The following is a 17,610-nucleotide window of genomic DNA, read 5'->3' as shown; positions in this document are numbered from 1 at the left end:
AGAGGCTACATGCAATCAAATAAAACATTTATTATTATTTTCTGGTGCTCCTAAATGTTATGTTGTGCTCCTAACTTTGTAAAGCTGGGGGCACCAGCGCCCTCTCTGAACTATATAAGGCTTCTATGTGCAGAGTCATTCTGATGCATTAGAAGTTTTTCACATGAAGTTAAAGTGCTGTCTACTCACACCATGCTCTCCCTCCCGTCTCTCTTTCTTTCTCTCTCCCTCTCTTCAGTCTGCAGACGTTTCTCCTGGACGGTAACTGTCTGAGTGAGTTACCCAGTGAGCTGGGCTCTCTCCAGAGACTGGGCTACCTGGGCCTGTCCTTCAACCAATTTAGCCACGTGCCCCAGGTGCTGGAGCGGCTGACCTCCATGGAGAGACTGTGTATGGCTGGAAACAGCCTGGACACACTGGTGCTGCAGAGCTTCAGACTGCTCCGGTTCAAACATGTCGACCTACGGTATGCGGCTAGATAGACAGACAGACAGACAGGCAGGCAGGCAGAGACACTCTTACACTCTTTATTCAGATCCTATCTCCAGTCACAGTGTATCCTCATAACAAGCAGATAACAGGCTTTGCACCCAGCCCAAACCATCTGGTGTCCCATTTTTTCCCATTGCATGTACAGTAATGGCAGATGCATGGAGACTTGGTCACAAGATGAACGCCAAGCGTCTTATGATCTGATCACAATGTATACCTAGCCAGAATCACATCTAAACACCTGGTGGGAAACATTTCATCTCACTGATTTTGGTCACAATCCAATCACACAATGCTTATAATCCCATCCATGTGTAGACACGTTTGACTGGAGTTACAGTATCTCTCTATTGCAAAACTCAAACTGAGAGGAAGCTATACTGTATGAGTCGAAAACCAGACAAACAGACAGTCACTATGAAACAGAACCAGGCTAAACAGACAGTCGGTATGGGACAGAACCAGATTAAACAGGCAAAGACACAGAAGGCAAGGTACATGTTGCCTTTAACCACAGATCTAGGATCAGATGATCTCACAGAATCAGGCTAAACAAACATTCAGTATGGAACAGAACCACGCTAAACAGACAATTTGCTTGGAAAAGAACCAGGCTAAACAGACCGTTAGCTTGGAACCAGGCTAAACAGACCGTTAGCTTGGAACCAGGCTAAACAGACCGTTAGCTTGGAACCAGGCTAAACAGACCGTTAGCTTGGAACCAGGCTAAACAGAGTCAGTTTGGAAAGTCTCGTAATTATTACTAGAGCGGTGTTCTCCCTCCTGCTTGGCAAAGAGCAGGCCTTGAGTGACTTAACATTATTTGTCTACTTAATACATCACTCCTCACAGTGTTAGGAGATAATGTCTATTTTCTCTAGATCATGTTCTCAAGCTCAGGACCAAAGATCACACATGAGTGTAGATAGAGATGATGATGGTGAGATATGGTCTGTTCTGTTCTTTTTGTCGGTGGGTGCAGCTTTTTCCAGTCTTGTACAAAAATACCTAGAAATGTGCCAAGTGTCAGGTCAGTTAATTAGTAACCCTGATGGTGAATACACAGTGATAGGGCCGTTGAGGTCAGACCTTAAACCTAAAGTATAGCAGAGGAGTCCTCAGTACCTTTGTTAAGTCACACATCCTATATGAAATATCAGACCATCTATTGGAGATTGGAGATATTGAATCAATGTGTTAATTTCAATAAAACAACCTGTCATCAAAGTTGATTTCAAATCGAATTCACTTCGGTTGACAACTCGATCAAGTATCCATCCATACAGACATTGATTTTGATCTGACGTCTGTGTCCGGAGGGTTAATTATGCTACGGACCATACTGCCTACTGTACAGTTATGAGAGAGCTCGGACCTCTGTGCCATCAGGCTGAATAAGATCCGGGTGGTAGTTCCAGACGAGCCAGACCTGCTGAGACACGTGACCCAGCTGGATGTGCGTGACAACGGGCTGGAGGAGCTGGATGCCTCCCTGTTCCTCCACCTGGAGGTCCTCCACTGTGAGAGGAACCACATTGTCACCCTCAAGGCCAAGGGCTCTATGCTCAAGGCTGTCTACGCACAGAACAATGGTGAGTCCCCAGTTAGAGTCCATCTATGCCTGCTGTACTTGTAATAGTGTAGGTTGAAGTTGCCCCTAGACACTGATCTTGGGTCAGTTTAGAATTTTCCACACCAATGATTACGGTTAGGATTGGGGGAGTGGAAACTGATCCTAGATCTGTAAATAGCCTGTGTCATTCTCAATCTCCGTCACTGCATTTCTCTGTCACTACCTAGCTACAGTATCTGGTTCCATTTGTCATGTCACACATGCTGGTGGTTTAGTGCTCTTGTTCTCTTCTACAGATCTACAGGAGCTAGATGTCAGTCCAGTGCCATCCAACCTCACCTACATGGACATCTCCAGGTCAGGCCAATGCCCTCATATAAACACACTCAACATTGCTGAAAATACACAAACTCGCTTAAAACCTCTTCTGGATAGGATCCTTCATCTCAGTTTCTGCCTAAAATGGCATACCCAAATCTAACTGCATGTAGCTCTGGACATGAAGCAAGGATATGCATATTCTTGATACTATTGGAAAGGAAACACTTTGAAGTTTGTGGAGATGTGAAATTCATGTAGGAGAATATATCACAATAGATCTGGTAAAAACAAAGTGTTTCCTATTTTTATATTTGTTGCGTCATCTTTGAAATGCAAAAGAAAGGCCATACATTGAGAAAGGAAGGATACTTTAGAAGTTGCCCACAACATACATTCAAGAATGAGAGAGCCACATAATATTTAGTATGAAGTCTCTCAGGTGTCCCTCACGAGTTTGCCCAAATGTAGCCAAGTGGCCAAATTGGTCAATTGATACATTTTCTAGTACATAGCAATAGAGAACATGAAAAAGCTACCACTAGAACTCAAGTTGACTATTACTTATTTTATTGAATATTTATTTTAACAGGGGGTGAGCCCGGCATCCATATATCAAATACACAACACATATCTAAAACATACAGTTTAAGTCAGAAGTTTACATACACCTTAACCAAATACATTTAATCTCAGTTTTTCACAATTCCTGACATTTAATCCTAGTAAAAATTCCCTGTCTTAGGTCAGTTAGGATCACCACTTTATTTTAAGAATGTGAAATGTCAGAATAATAGTAGAGAATTATTTATTTCAGCTTTTATTTCTTTCGTCACATTCCCAATGGGTCAGAAGTTTACATACACTCAATTAGTATTTGGTAGCATTGCCTTTAAATTGTTTAACTTGGGTCAAACGTTTTGGCTAGCCTTCCACAAGCTTCCCAGAATAAATTTTGTGAATTTTGGCCCATTCCTCCTGACAGAGCTGGTGTAACTGAGTCAGGTTTGTAGGCCTCCTTGCTCACACACTCGTTTTCAGTTCTCCCCACAAATTTTCTACAAGATTGAGGTCAGGGCTTTGTGATGGCTACTCCAATAACTTAACTTTGTTGTCCTTAAGCCATTTTGCTTGAGGTCATTGTCCATTTGGAAGACCCATTTGCGACCAAGCTTTAACTTCCTGACTGGTGTCTTGAGATGTTGCTTCAATATATCCACCTAATATTCCTTCCTCATGGTGCCATCAATTTTGTGAAGTGCACCAGTTCCTCCTGCAGCAAAGCACCCCCACAACATGATGCTGCCACCTCTGTGCTTCACAGTTGGGATGGTTTTCTTTGGCTTGCAAGCCTCCCCCTTTTTCCTCCAAACATAACGATGGTCATTATGGCCAAACTGTTCTATTTTTGTTTCATCAGACCAGAGGACATTTCTCCAAAAAGTACCGTCTTTGTCTCCATGTGCAGTTGCAAACCGTAGTCAGGCTTTTTTATGGCGGTTATGGAGCAATCTTCTTCCTTGCTGAGGTGCCTTTCAGGTTATGTCGATATAGGACTCGTTTTACTGTGGATATAGATACTTTTGTACCTGTTTCCTCCAGCATCTTCACAAGGTCCTTTGCTGTTGTTCTGGGATTGATTTGCACTTTTCGCACCAAAGTACGTTCATCTCTAGGAGACAGAACGTGTCTCCTTCCTGAGCGGAATTATGGCTGCGTGGTCCCATGGTGTTTATACTTGCGTACTATTGTTTGTACAGATGAACGTGTTACCTTCAGGCATTTGGAAATTGCTCCCAAGGATCAACCAGACTTGTGGAGGTCTACAATTTTTTATCTGAGGTCTTGGCTGATTTCTTTTGATTTTCCCATGATGTCAAGCAAAGAGGCACTGAGTTTGAAGGTAGGCCATGAAATACATCCACAGGTACACCTCCAATTGACTGAAATGATGTCAATTAGCCTATCAGACGCTTCTAAAGCCATGACATCATTTTCGGGAATTTTCCGAGCTGTTTAAAGGCACAGTCAACTTAGTGTATGTAAATTTCTGACCCACTGGAATTGTGATTAAGTAAAATATTCTGTCTGTAAACAATTGGTTGAAAAAGGACTTGTGTCATGCACAAAGTAGATGTCCTAACCGACTTGCCAAAACTATAGTTTGTTAAGAAGAAATTTGTGGAGTGTTTGAAAAACGAGTTTTAATGACTCCAACCTAAGTGTAAGTAAACTTCCGACTTCAACTGTGTGTGTGTGTGTGTGTGTGTGTGTGTGTGTGTGTGTGTGTGTGTGTGTGTGTGTGTGTGTGTGTGTGTGTGTGTGTGTGTGTGTGTGTGTGTGTGTGTGTGTCTCAAAGAAACATATCTCAAATGAATATGCAACCATTTGAACAACTGCATTAGCATGAGAAGCAAAAACGTATTTTACTTGCTGTTCTAAAAGTGGATATTTTCCTTCCAAAAACACGTATTACTTGCTGGAATCAAAACTGTGCTCATCCATTCGTTCTGTGTCACTCTCCCAGCCAATTTCTGCAATTATCTCCTCCAAATTTGTATACTTGGAATTCGATTTAGCTTTTCAGTTTTGAGAAAAGTTTGTAGAAGAGAACGAACCACTGCGTAATGTAAACTACCGTGCATCCTGTTTGCTTTCACCATTAGAATGAACACTGTTGCACACAGCTCTAGCATGATGGCTGTTTGTCATACAAAGGCTGTTCACATACTGCTTGAAAGTCCAGCTCATTGGCTATCTAGATAGCTATGTTTCAAAATGATAGGTGGACATTGGACCAAGACACTGTCAATCAAGTGACCACCGCTAGTCTCATTGGTGCGTAATGATGGCTGACCTTCATGGGCTAATTGACGTGTTGTGTAGCCAATATGTAATGTAGAATGATGAAACAAGTTTGGTTACCTTCTAGAGTGTCTGAGGATTGCACAGAAACCGAACTTGACCAGGTTAAACAACATTTTTCCAATTAGATTTCATAAATTGTTTTGTTGAAAGAGTCGGAATACATGCAAAACACATCAAACAAAACTATCCTATATTTTATATCTGGGACACTCAGGGTGGCAAATCAGACCAAGATTACTGAATGTAAGTACCTTATTTACCATCAGAGGTGAATTTATTAAACCAGTTGCCTTGGTAAAAGGGTTTTGTTGTTGTGCACTATCCTCAAACAATAGCATGGTCTTTTTTTGCTGTAATAGCTACTGTACATTGGACACTGCAGTTAGATTAACAATCATTTAAGCTTTCTGACGATATAAGACATGTTTATGTCCCTGAAAGTTGACTATTGTTTACAACACCATTCTAGTCACATATCGCATATGGAGCAGCAACTGTAGATGTTAAACCCAACATACTCACAAAGTCTCCTCAAACCTGACCTCTCTCTCTCTCTCTCTCGCATCCTCTCTCTTTCTGTAGGAATCGTATGGAGGCTGTCCCAGAGTGGCTGTGTGAGATAAAGAAACTAGAAGTTCTGGACCTCAGCCACAACCTTGTTACTGAGCTCCCAGCACGGTCGGTCTCTCTATCTCTCTCTCCCATTATATCTCTCTTTCACTCACATTCTCTGTATCACAGCATAGTCAAATCAAATCAAGTTTATTTTATATAGCCCTTCGTACATCAGCTAATATCTCGAATTGCTGTACAGAAACCCAGCCTAAAACCCCAAATAGCGAGCAATGCAGGTGTAGAAGCACGGTGGCTAGGAAAAACTCCCTAGAAAGGCCAAAACCTAGGAAGAAACCTAGAGAGGAACCAGGCTATGAGGGGTGGCCAGTCCTCTTCTGGCTGTGCCGGGTGGAGATTATAACAGAACATGGCCAAGATGTATATTCAGTTTCTCTCCTGCATATCTATGTGCCCTGCTCATGGACAGTCTACTGTCCCTCACCAAGCACAATAAATCAACCTGATAGTCACAACCATCCCATTCTCTCTAACTCTCTTTTTATATCCCACCCTCCCCACATTGTGAGAAAAACATCTTAGTGCCCTCCCTCTTGACATCGGAGATAATTTTTTCACATTTTAGAGTTAATTTTCTGCAATTCTACATATTTTGCCATGGGGTAGAGAGAAGATTTAGCAATTTAATAACTAATTTCATGCAATTCACTAGCTTATTTCCTGCAATTTTACAAATTTTGCCATAAGGTGGAGGGAAATGTTTGCAGTTTTCTGACTGAGATTGACAAACAAAATCAATGGGGGCCCCCCGGCCGGTAATTCAACCATGACAACAAGTTTAGGTAGCTGACCACTAGCTTAGCAATGTAAAAACTGCTGCTGCACAACCAAATTTCAATATTGTACTATTCTAACTCGCAACAGTAAGTTGAGAACCCCGACTGAGTGCCCCAAAAATGTCAAATATAAAACTAAATATTTTGGGGGCGATTGATCCGAGGGCCTTTAAAAGGGGGGCCCCGCGGGCTGCCAGTTGCCCATCCCTGCTTCAGAAGATCCTTCCTTCTCTCTCTCCCGCTCGCTGTATTCACTCTCTCCCATTCCCTCTCCCTCTCTATACCCAGTTCAAATCAAATTTTAGACACACACTCATGCACCCGCACACTCACACCCCGCCCCCATTAGACCAGCTGTACTGTGACACTGTGTGCGTGTTTGTCTAAACTGGGTGGTAATAGAAGGCATGGGATGGGGGTGGGGCAGGGATGTTGACGTGGAAACAGAAATGAACAGTACTTCTAGTAGAGCCTGCAGCTGAAATGCATCATTCTGACACTTCCTGAGTAGAAAATAGAACTGTACAGTGCATCTCTTACAAGCGTACTTTCCATGTCCCCACTCCTTTGTCTTTAGGGACATTTAAACATTTACTGGGGAGGGCTGTTCCAACTGGAGGTGTCCTATAAATATACACCCCCCCAACATTTAAAATAGTTTCACACGACTCTCCCCTTGTACTGTAAAAAAACAAATGTGCACACCCTTCCCCCTCATATAATGAATTGAAAATAATGTTTACGACGACAAATAACAATAACTGTAGCGGCTCTGTGTTTATGAATGCGGATATTGACGTTGCCACTTCAGCATGCTTTTGTGGCTCCGTCGATGCCACGCAGGGCTACAGGCCAGAAGCTTGAGGTTTTGCCTGTTGAATCCATTTTAGAATAAGCCTGTAACATAACAAAATGTGGGAAAAGGGCCTGAATACTTTCCGAATGCACTGTACACTACGATCAGAGCCTGCTGCAGAGAATGATCAGTGAGGTGGAAATCAGATTTCAACATTTGTATTAGGGCGGCGAATAGCCAGGGACCTCACGATACAATATTATCATGATACCTAGTCGCCGATATGATACAGTGTGTATTGCTATTCTCATGATTCTATATGTATTGCGATTCAATACTGTGATTTTTATTGCGATTTGGTGTTACAAACATATTGCTCACCATATGTTTGCTACAGAGGGACAAGACAGAGAATGGGTTTTGATCAGTCATGGAAATAAGTGCTGAAAACAAATGGGCTCCCTATTTAAAAAGAAGATGGAGAACAAGCAGTATGAAGGAGTTTTGGTGCAGGTACAGCCAACTAGCGCCAAAATAATATTGCGATATTGTCAATACGATATATCGTCAAAAATGATATCCAGATGCGTAACTGTAGAGATTTCTTCCCCCATCACAAATTTCTATGCTATATTTACAATTATATTAAAAGGTTCAACAAATTCAACAAATTTTCCAACAACAGGCATCTGTGCCAATGGACCATAACCAATAAGCAAAGCATACCAACTTCGGCTGCCTCAACATAATGGTTTGCGTTTTCACCACCACAATCTGCAAAGTTTGGATGCTTAATTATATTTGGGACGAATGTACGCAGGTAGCCTACAGGATACTTTTGAAGTGGCCTAATCAGCTTAAAAGATTGTGACTGGTTGTGTTTATGCCACAGATAAAATGTAATACATTTTCAAAGTTAAATGACAAATATTTTGACAATATTGAAGCATTACGGGTTCTACAGTAGGTGCACCAGGGATAGCCGCTCGGATTGGAGAGGAGGCAGAGCGCGTTAAAGGAAAAATCCATCGAAAACATCATTCCTATTAGTTACAGTGTTAAATAACACTGTGTGAGAACAATATTTTTTGTGAACAAATGTTTCATTTTGTCATTATAATAAGGTTGGTAGCAACATGTGAAAATCATTGTGTAAATCTGTTGCAGCTCAAGTCGACTATAAAACCCACAATGCAATGCTCTCTCTATAGGTAGCGAGCTAGCAAACGTATCTACACACAATAATACCAAAGTCAATATCAGCATGTAGCTAATTAGCTGTAAAATCTCCTAAACAAACTGCAATTCCAATTTAGGAGTCTACAATCTCACAATGTTCAACCTGCAGATCGATGTGCCTCACAGAGTGGAGTCTGACATCCACAACGGCACCATGCAATGCACCCTGGACTGAAGAGGCAGACAAATATGAGAAATGTGTTATACCCTCTGTTAAATTGCTAATTTCTCGGGTAGGAAAATCGCTAAAATATAATCAATGGCTCATTGGAGAGAAGACTACGTACCTCGTTATGACATTGGCCAGTATTGAAATCTGACATGTATGATAAATGTTTTTGTGATCTAAAAGTCGTGTTCGATACTTCCAGTTTAGTGAGAGCGACTTTATCTCAATGCTACGTGCTACCGGCCAAATGTCTTCCTGCTTGAACGGCAATATCTCAAATACACATGGAAACATGAAGTGACCCAGGCAATCAATATAACATTGCTCAGAGATGCACCAAAAACAGTATAACATTCAAAATGGGTGAATCTTTACTTGAAGCTTTCCTGAATAACTGGGCCTGCTGGGAGCGTATGTGGACAGATTATTATCGGACAGTTTAGGAAAATAATGATGCAACAGCACATTTCTCAGTATCATAACTGAAAACACAGCCAGACTGACCTTCTACACTGCCTTTCGAGACCTTCTACACTGTTGAGAGTAGACTAACAACTGACCCACATTCAAATCACAGGGCTTTTACCCCTGTTATTCAAATAACATATTCACTGCAGTTTACAGCCAAGAGTAGAATTCTGTACTTGCTTGATAACAATAATGCAATTATTCATTGCAATGTGTTCTAGGCAAGTCTAGGTAAGATAATTGTATAGTCCCTAAACAAGATCAATAGGGATGCTTTTTGAGCTGTGTGTCTCATGTCTTCACTGTTCTTTCATGCGCAATGACGAACCTGGTCTCTACACTTATATTGAACATTTGTGCAGCTTTGTAGGATTGCTAGTTAGCATATTACAGATCTGGACAAACTATCCACCTACCACTATTGTCACTATAAAAGGTGGATAGAGGGCAGGATAGATAGACTGGTAGACTATATTGGCCTGTGGTATAGTTAGTGTTTGGAAAAGTGCAGTGCATAATGGAACCTCCACAACACCTTGATATAGGGGAGGTGCACGCAAGCAGATAAGGAAATATGTCTAGAATGGAAGAAATGATATAGTAAAACCTGCAAATTGGTGAATGTGAACCCAGGAAATAAAAGCACTACCCTCCCCTGTTATTGCACCTTTCCTGTTCTTAACTTTTTTATTAGTGCAGAGGGCAGAAAGGAGAAGAGAAGAGGAAGCCACTTTAGGCTATTGAGATGCAGCTCTTGTTTCACCCCTGTCTGACTGACTATTGAGATGCAGCCCATTGTTACAGTGATGCGGTTACTGATTGTTATACTGATGTCTCTCCACTCCCCCCTACTGGCAGGTTGCTGTGTAGCAGCAGTCTGAGGAAGCTGAGTGCAGGACACAACCACCTGCAGAAGCTGCCTGAGAGAATAGAGCGCCCACTACTGGAGGTGTTAGACGTACAACACAACCAGCTAGCAGAGCTGCCCTGCAACCTCTTCCTCAAATCTGACAGGTAACACAATATTATAGACATACACTGTGTACAAAACATTAGGAACACCTTCCTAATATTGAGTTGCACTCCCTTTTGCCCTCAGAACAGCCTCAATTCATCAGGGCATGGACTACAAAGTGTCAAAAGCATTCAACAGGGATGCTGGTCCATGTTGACTCCAATGCTTCCCACAGTTGTGTCAAGTTGGCTGGATATCCTTTGGGTGGTGGACTATTCTTGATACACACGGGAACTGTTGAGTGTGAAAAACCCAGCAGCGTTGCAGTTCTTGACACATTCAAACCAGTGCGCCTGGCACCTACTACCATACCCAGTTCAAAGGCACTTATATCTGTTGTCTTGCCCATTCACCCTCTGAATGGCACACATACACAATCCATGTTTCAGTTGTCTCAAGGCTTAAAAATCCTTCTTTAACCTGTCTCCTCCCCTTTATCTACACTGATTGAAGTGGATTTAACAAGTGACATCAATAAGGGATCATAGCTTTCACCTGGATTCACCTGGTCAGACTATGTCCTGGAAAGAGCAGTTCTTCCTAATATTTTGAACACTATAATATAGGATGTTAAAACTTCAATGAATGTGATTACATGGTAGCGAATGAAACTCATTCAGTGTGTTTGTCACGCCCTGGCCTTAGTATTCTTTGTTTTCTTTATTATTTTAGTTAGGTCAGGGTGTGACATGGGTAATTTATGTGGGTTTTGTAGTGTCTAGGGTGGTTGTAAGGTTTAGTGGGTTTATTTAGAGTAGTTGGGTTTATGTTTAGTATAGTTATCTAGCTGTGTCTATGTTGTGTGTAGTTGTCTAGGAAAGTCTATGGTTGCCTGAATGGGTTCCCAATTAGAGACAGCTGGTTTCTGTTGTCTCTGATTGGGAGCCATATTTAAGGTAGCCATAGGCTTTAGTTTGTTGTGGGGAATTGTCTATGTTGAACGTTTGTAGTGTGTGTGTGTGTGTGTGTGTGTGTGTGTGTGTGTGTGTGTGTGTGTGTGTGTGTGTGTGTGTGTGTGTGTGTGTGTGCACTACGTTTATAGCTTCACGTTTGTTGTTTTGTTAGTTTGTATAAGTGTTTTGTTTCGTTTTGCCTTCTTCAATAATAAAAGAAGATGGCTTATTTTCCACATGCTGCGTTTTGGTCCGTCTCACTCCCACACGATCGTGACAGTGTTAAAAAAATGTATGAATTACATGCTGGTATTGTTGAGATAAAATATAATCTGTGTTTGTTTCAATAGAGCATGATGACAAGAGGTGAATTATTACCCAGTTATTTACTAAACATGTTAATACTAACTGTGACAATTTATTACACTGGCAGAATATGTGTAATGGTTGAAAGACTGACACTAGGGCTCACTTCCTCTTTCAGTTTGCGGTGCCTGAATGCCTCGGCCAATAAGCTAGAGCACCTGCCTCCCTCCAGCCTATCAGAGGAGAGCAACAGCATCCTCCAGGAACTGTACCTCACCAACAACCGACTGACTGATAAGTGTGTTTCCTTGCTGACGGGACACACACACCTCCGAGTACTACACATGGCCTACAACTACCTGCACACCTTCCCTGCCAGGTGAGTGGATAGATGTAGGCTACATACTGTATACACACACACACTTAAAATAACTGTTGTAACTCTCATTTCTTTTTCTACCACTATTACAATATACTGTCTCTTCTAGGTACATATTCACTGAGTTTTCCTCCTCTGTAGTAAAATGGCAAAGTTGGAGGAACTGGAGGAGGTGGACCTGAGTGGGAACAGGCTCAAGACGGTGCCCACCACCATCATGAACTGCAGACGCATGCACACACTCATCGCCCACTCCAACACCATAGAAGTCTTCCCTGAGGTCATGCAGCTTATGGAGATGAAGGTAGGACAGTCAGGCAGGTAGGACGTGTGCGCGCATGTGTGTGAGTGCATGTATATTCATGTGTGCGTGTGAGGATGGTTGTATATTTCTGTGTGTTTTAACCCTCTCCTCCACAGTGTGTAGACCTGAGCTGTAATGAGCTGAGTGAGATCAGCCTGCCTGAGAACCTGCCTCCTAAACTCCAGGAGCTTGACCTGAGTGGCAACCCTCGCCTCAACCTAGACCACAAAACCCTGGAACAACTCAAGTAAGTCTTCTATTAGTGTAGACAAATTGTGAGTAAAGATGAATTTAATTCTTTAGTTTGTCTGTGTACCTGTTCCTGCACTGTGATCTTTTTATTAAGTATCCTCTCTGCTCTTTGTTGCAGTAACATCCGCTGTTTCCGCATCGACCTGCCCCTGACCTTCTCAACCAATGAGGCGTCAGGTGGGCCGGCTGTGTGGAGTCATGGTTACACAGAAGCCTCGGGTGTCAAGAACAAGTGAGTAACATACACAAGGCTACATCATACATACACATCATGTGTGAACCATATGGGTCACCATGGGAGAGCTTTCATGTGTGAAAAACAAGCAAAGTTACCATGGCGACTAAAACGAACACGTCAGTCGGTGAGGTCAATGTGGGGGCAGTAGGGTTAGTGTGTGAAACAAGAGGCTGGGGCTGTGGGTGCATCTACATGTCAATGCGTTTGTGTGTGTGACAGCTGTGAGAGAGAGATGCAATGCTGTGGAGCAACAGTAAGTCTTAAACTCTCAACAACCTCAAGGGAATATTATTAACATTTTGCACATATTCCTATCTCTCTCTCTCTCTCTCTCTCTCTCTCTCAGGCTGTGTGTGGCTGCCCTGTCGGTGAACAGTTTTGGTGGGAGTCGTGAGGCCCTCTATGGGGTGTTTGATGGAGATAGGAATGTGGAAGTGCCCTACCTGCTGCAGTGTACCATGAACGATGTGCTGGCTGAGGAGCTACACAAGACCAAGAGTGAAGAAGACTACATGACCAACACCTTCCTCGTCATGCAGAGGTTAGTATGGACACACAGACACACAAACTTCTTATTTAGACAGTATCAGAAATTCAACCTTCTCCTGTTGTCTCTCTGTGCCACAGAAAGCTGGGTACGGCAGGGCAGAAGCTGGGTGGCTCGGCGGCCCTTTGCCACATCAGACACGACCCCACCGACCCGGGCGGCTGCTTCACCCTCACCGCTGCCAACGTGGGAAAGTGCCAGGCCATCCTGTGTCGGGACGGCAAGCCACTGCCCCTCTCCCTGCTGCACAACATAGGCCTTGAGGAAGAGTACCGACGCATCAGACAACACAACGCCATCATCACTGAGGTACACAGGGAGGGGTTTGTGTGTGTGTGTTACCTTCTTCTTATATCCTTGTGGGCACCTGAACTCCCGAAAAATCCCCACAAGGATAGTAAAGCAAGGAAAAATGTCCCTTATGGGGACATTTACCACGTCCCCACGAGGACAAAAACTATTTTGAGCTTAGGGGTTAGGGTTGCAATTAGGTTTAGGGTTAGGCATAAGGGTTAGGGGTTATGGAAATAAATTGTAGGTCCCCACGAGGATAGAAAAACAAGTGTGTGTGTGTGAATGGAGGGGGAGGAGGGGTTAAGAGTGTATTCTGCTTGTGGGTGGGAGTGTGGCAGTGTATATGAGGATGTTAATTTAAAGTACTGCTCCAAATGCTTGTGATGCACTTCAATTCCATTTCATGTTCAATTCTATAACCCCGAAGGGTATGGGATTTTGAAGTCAAGTTCATCATTGATACCACACTTAATTAATCTTTTAATACAATTTTGGCCTGAGCTTTAATCTGTATGTGTGAGGATTGGGGAATGTGTTAGAACAGCTCCCACTCTAAACATACTGTGTGTGTGTTTCTGCAAGGGGTTGGGATACGGCAGAATAGCGGTTTCTGTTGGACAAGTAATCGTCTCCTTTACTCCTCTAGGACAACAAGGTGAATGGAGTGACAGACTCCACCCGCATCATGGGATATTCCTTCCTGTACCCAGCGGTGATCCCACGGCCCTACGTCTGCACGGTAACCCTCACCCCGCAGGACGAGTTCTTCATCCTGGGAAGCCGTGGCTTGTGGGATGCCGTGTCACCGTCGGAGGCGGTGGAGGCGGTGCGTAATGTCCCAGACGGCCTGGCTGCAGCCAAGAAGCTGTGTACGCTGGCCCAGGGCTACGGCTGCACCGACAGTCTCTGTGCCGTGGTGGTGCAGCTCTCTGTGAGTGAGGACTGCTGCTGCTGCAGAGACCAACCCCAGCCGCCCCCCAGCCCTGGAATGGGCGGCTACCCCTCTTTGGGGGGTTCGTCAATAAAGGAGCGACCCACCGGGGATGGCTCCCTCCCTGTCCACCCGTCCTCCTGCAGTGAGATCAGCAGTGAGATCAGTACTAGTGAGATGAGCAGCGAGGTGGGATCCACGGCCTCCTCTGACGAGCCTCCTCAGAGTTCCATGGGGCTGCTGCACGAACAGCCCCACCACCAGCTCCACCTGCACCACCAGGCCCACCAGCTCTCCCTCCAGGCCCAGCACGCCGCTCAGCCCTGCCCCTACCCTCACCCAGGCTCGGAGCTCCCTGCCCGGGGCTGCTGTGCTCTCCACCCTGCCTGTCTGACCAGATCCTTCCAGAGGCAGCTGTCCAGCGCCACCTTCTCTAGTGCACTATCTGACAACGGGCTGGACAGTGAGGACGAGGAGCCCATCGCCGGGGTCTTCTCCAACGGGAGCAGAGTGGAGGTGGAGGCCGATATCCACTGCCTTAGGGTTGAGGCCTCTTTATCATCATCATCGTCAGGACAGGAACGCTTGCTGGCCAATCCTCCACCTCCTCCACCCTGCACCCCGGAACCCCTGGAGGAAGGGGTGGAGCTGACCCTGGGGGAGGCGGATATGAGGGAGGATAGAGAAGAGGGCTGGTCAGTGGGCTGCGGCAGACCGGGTGATGACGGGAAGGCAATGGGGAAGAGGAGGGGGAACGGCTCTGTGGCCCCTCAGGAGAAGAGCCACAACCTGATCGAGGTGGCAGCAGACGCCCCATCTAAGAAGGGAGGGGGATACTTCACGGCACCCGCCCAGCCCGACCCGGACGACCAGTTCATCATCCCTCCAGAGCTAGTGGAGGAGGTCAAGGAGATCATGAAGCAGCATCAGCAGAAGCAACAGAAAGCACCTAGTCCCGACCAGCCTGCAGACTACTAGGACACACCCCTCTGAGCAGCCATACACACCCCCTACTGCATTTACAACAATTTACCACTGTTTCTGCAGAGAATTAGGACACACCCCGAAATCCCTACAGTGGAGAACCGCTACAGAGTCTTCGGACTAGCTGAGTAACCTATGTATCTGAAAAACAGCACCTTGCTGAGATGTCTACAGACTACAATCACTCAACCCCTTTCCTGAGACCACAGCACTGGAGTACCAAGCACTGTAACCTGCTCCACCCCTTTCCCCAAAGTGGCCTATAGAATAGGACATGCAAATGAGCCCTTTAAGATAAACCAACCCTATTGGGTATCCTACTTATGGACACACCTTTTATGGTCCAAAGTAGTTCCACTACTACTCACAGACAGACTGTGTGGAACGTTGTTTTTACATTAGTCAACAAACCAATGAGTATCTATGTAATCAACACTAGTCTCTCTGCAAAAGGGTTAGCCTATCACAACACACAGTTATGGATATGATTCCGTTGTTTTTTTTTACTTACCATATCTTTTAATGTAAAGAAAATTAAGTTGCTGAAAAAACCTTGTTAAATGAAACATGGAGAACAATCTTTTTTATTATCAATGAAATACATTTGAATGGTACACACCAATAATACCACGCTTAACTGTTGTAGATGAGGCACTTAATAAAACTGTATTTCTTCAGTAAATCATGGCTCTTGGCCTGTACAAAAGGCATAGACATTTTTGTAGAAATTTGAAAGACTAACTCTTAGGAGTTGCATACTCTTTATGGTGACCTAGTCACTTTTACTAATCTTCTCTGAGAGAAATTGTGATTTTTTTTTCCCCCCCAATGATTGTAAATAAGAGAAATACTGATGCTTTTAAAGGAACTGTGTACCCGTATGTCTGTGGATGGATTTAGTGGTGTGGAGGGGGTGTGGGTCAGACCTGGTTTCGTCATTTTGGAGATCTCACCTTTTTCTCGTAGACACATACACTCAGAGACATGTTCAATACACACACAGATACGTGCATACACAGTACACCCACCCTATTATACAGTACAAGCACACACAATTCACCATGGTTCTTTTCATTCAGTTCTGTTGATACTTACGTCTCGGTTAGTCAGCACTCCCTCTAATGTGCTCACAACATACATACACACAGTATTCCGTCCCACTGCCCGCCTAACTGTTATCACCGGCATGACTGTGTCCAGTTCAGTAATGCAAACAAATGCTATATTATCCACATGGAAAGTAAACCACACAAACGGTCCTGTCTTTGGTATAATAAATCTTACATTTGTACGTTTTGTTGTTCTAGTGGTATTTTATATTTTGCGGTTAAATTTTAAATTCTCTCTTCTGTGTGCAACTGATATACAATCATTTCTCTCAGTATTCCTCTCCTTTTTCAATGTATGGCCCTCTTGTATTTTGCAGATGCATGTGCAAAGGTCATACAATTTTAAGTTCATATAAACCAAAAAACAGCCAGAAGTATAGCTGATAGCATTCAATTAGACTTCACAATACAATTTAAAATGGACAATTTTTACATTACTGTTATCCAGAAATGCAGGATAATAATCTCTTGTTGCACCTGTGTCATACTATAGCTGTAGTTTGAGTAAGGGCTCTATTCAATCTGTATAGCTGAAGTTTGGCTCTATAGCACGCTTAAAATTTAAAGGTAATTTCCAATTGAGCTGACATATGTAGCGTTTACCGTGAATGCCGTGTCTGCTAACGCGGGAACATTGACATTTAGAGGCAATCGGGCTACAACACAGCACTTCAGTGCTACTTATTGAATAGAGCCCTAATTCGAAAATCACAGGTGTATGTGCACCTTATGACCAGTTGAGGTCAATATTGTCAAATGTTTATATTTTAGCATCTCATTAATTTCTTATCAGACTAACTATAGAACCACTTATTATAGTTATGCCCCTAATGCCTTCCATTCCATGACTGCAACTAAAGAAAAAAACATTTCAGATTATCTCCATTTAAAACTATAAAGAGTCTGATATGAAAATGACATGACAGCAACACTAATGTAGCATATGCCCTGAACAATACTGTACGTACACTTCATAGCATTTTTTTTATTTTTTATTTGCACACAAGAAAATACAAAACAATGGGA

At 43.5% G+C, this 17,610-nt stretch overlaps 1 protein-coding gene across 1 annotated transcript in view; it reads left to right on the top strand.

The window, feature by feature from the left end:
• The window catches only part of LOC129813982 (PH domain leucine-rich repeat-containing protein phosphatase 1-like), a 74,607-nt gene extending 57,841 nt beyond the window's left edge, over positions 1-16,766 (top strand). Inside the window, exons 6-17 of the mRNA XM_055866673.1 lie at positions 239-466; positions 1,882-2,084; positions 2,362-2,422; positions 5,834-5,929; positions 10,191-10,346; positions 11,725-11,925; positions 12,067-12,229; positions 12,346-12,476; positions 12,600-12,713; positions 13,066-13,260; positions 13,347-13,575; positions 14,207-16,766. Of these exons, the coding sequence (XP_055722648.1) occupies positions 239-466; positions 1,882-2,084; positions 2,362-2,422; positions 5,834-5,929; positions 10,191-10,346; positions 11,725-11,925; positions 12,067-12,229; positions 12,346-12,476; positions 12,600-12,713; positions 13,066-13,260; positions 13,347-13,575; positions 14,207-15,469 (3,040 nt within the window). The 3' untranslated portion in view covers positions 15,470-16,766. The remainder of the gene's footprint in view (positions 1-238; positions 467-1,881; positions 2,085-2,361; positions 2,423-5,833; positions 5,930-10,190; positions 10,347-11,724; positions 11,926-12,066; positions 12,230-12,345; positions 12,477-12,599; positions 12,714-13,065; positions 13,261-13,346; positions 13,576-14,206) is intronic.
• Positions 16,767-17,610: the final 844 nt, after the last annotated feature.

Source organism: Salvelinus fontinalis, chromosome 17 (genome assembly GCF_029448725.1).
Source record: "Salvelinus fontinalis isolate EN_2023a chromosome 17, ASM2944872v1, whole genome shotgun sequence".
In the NCBI taxonomy this organism is placed as follows: Eukaryota; Metazoa; Chordata; class Actinopteri; order Salmoniformes; family Salmonidae; genus Salvelinus; species Salvelinus fontinalis.
This window is presented reverse-complemented; position numbering and strand designations above follow the sequence as displayed.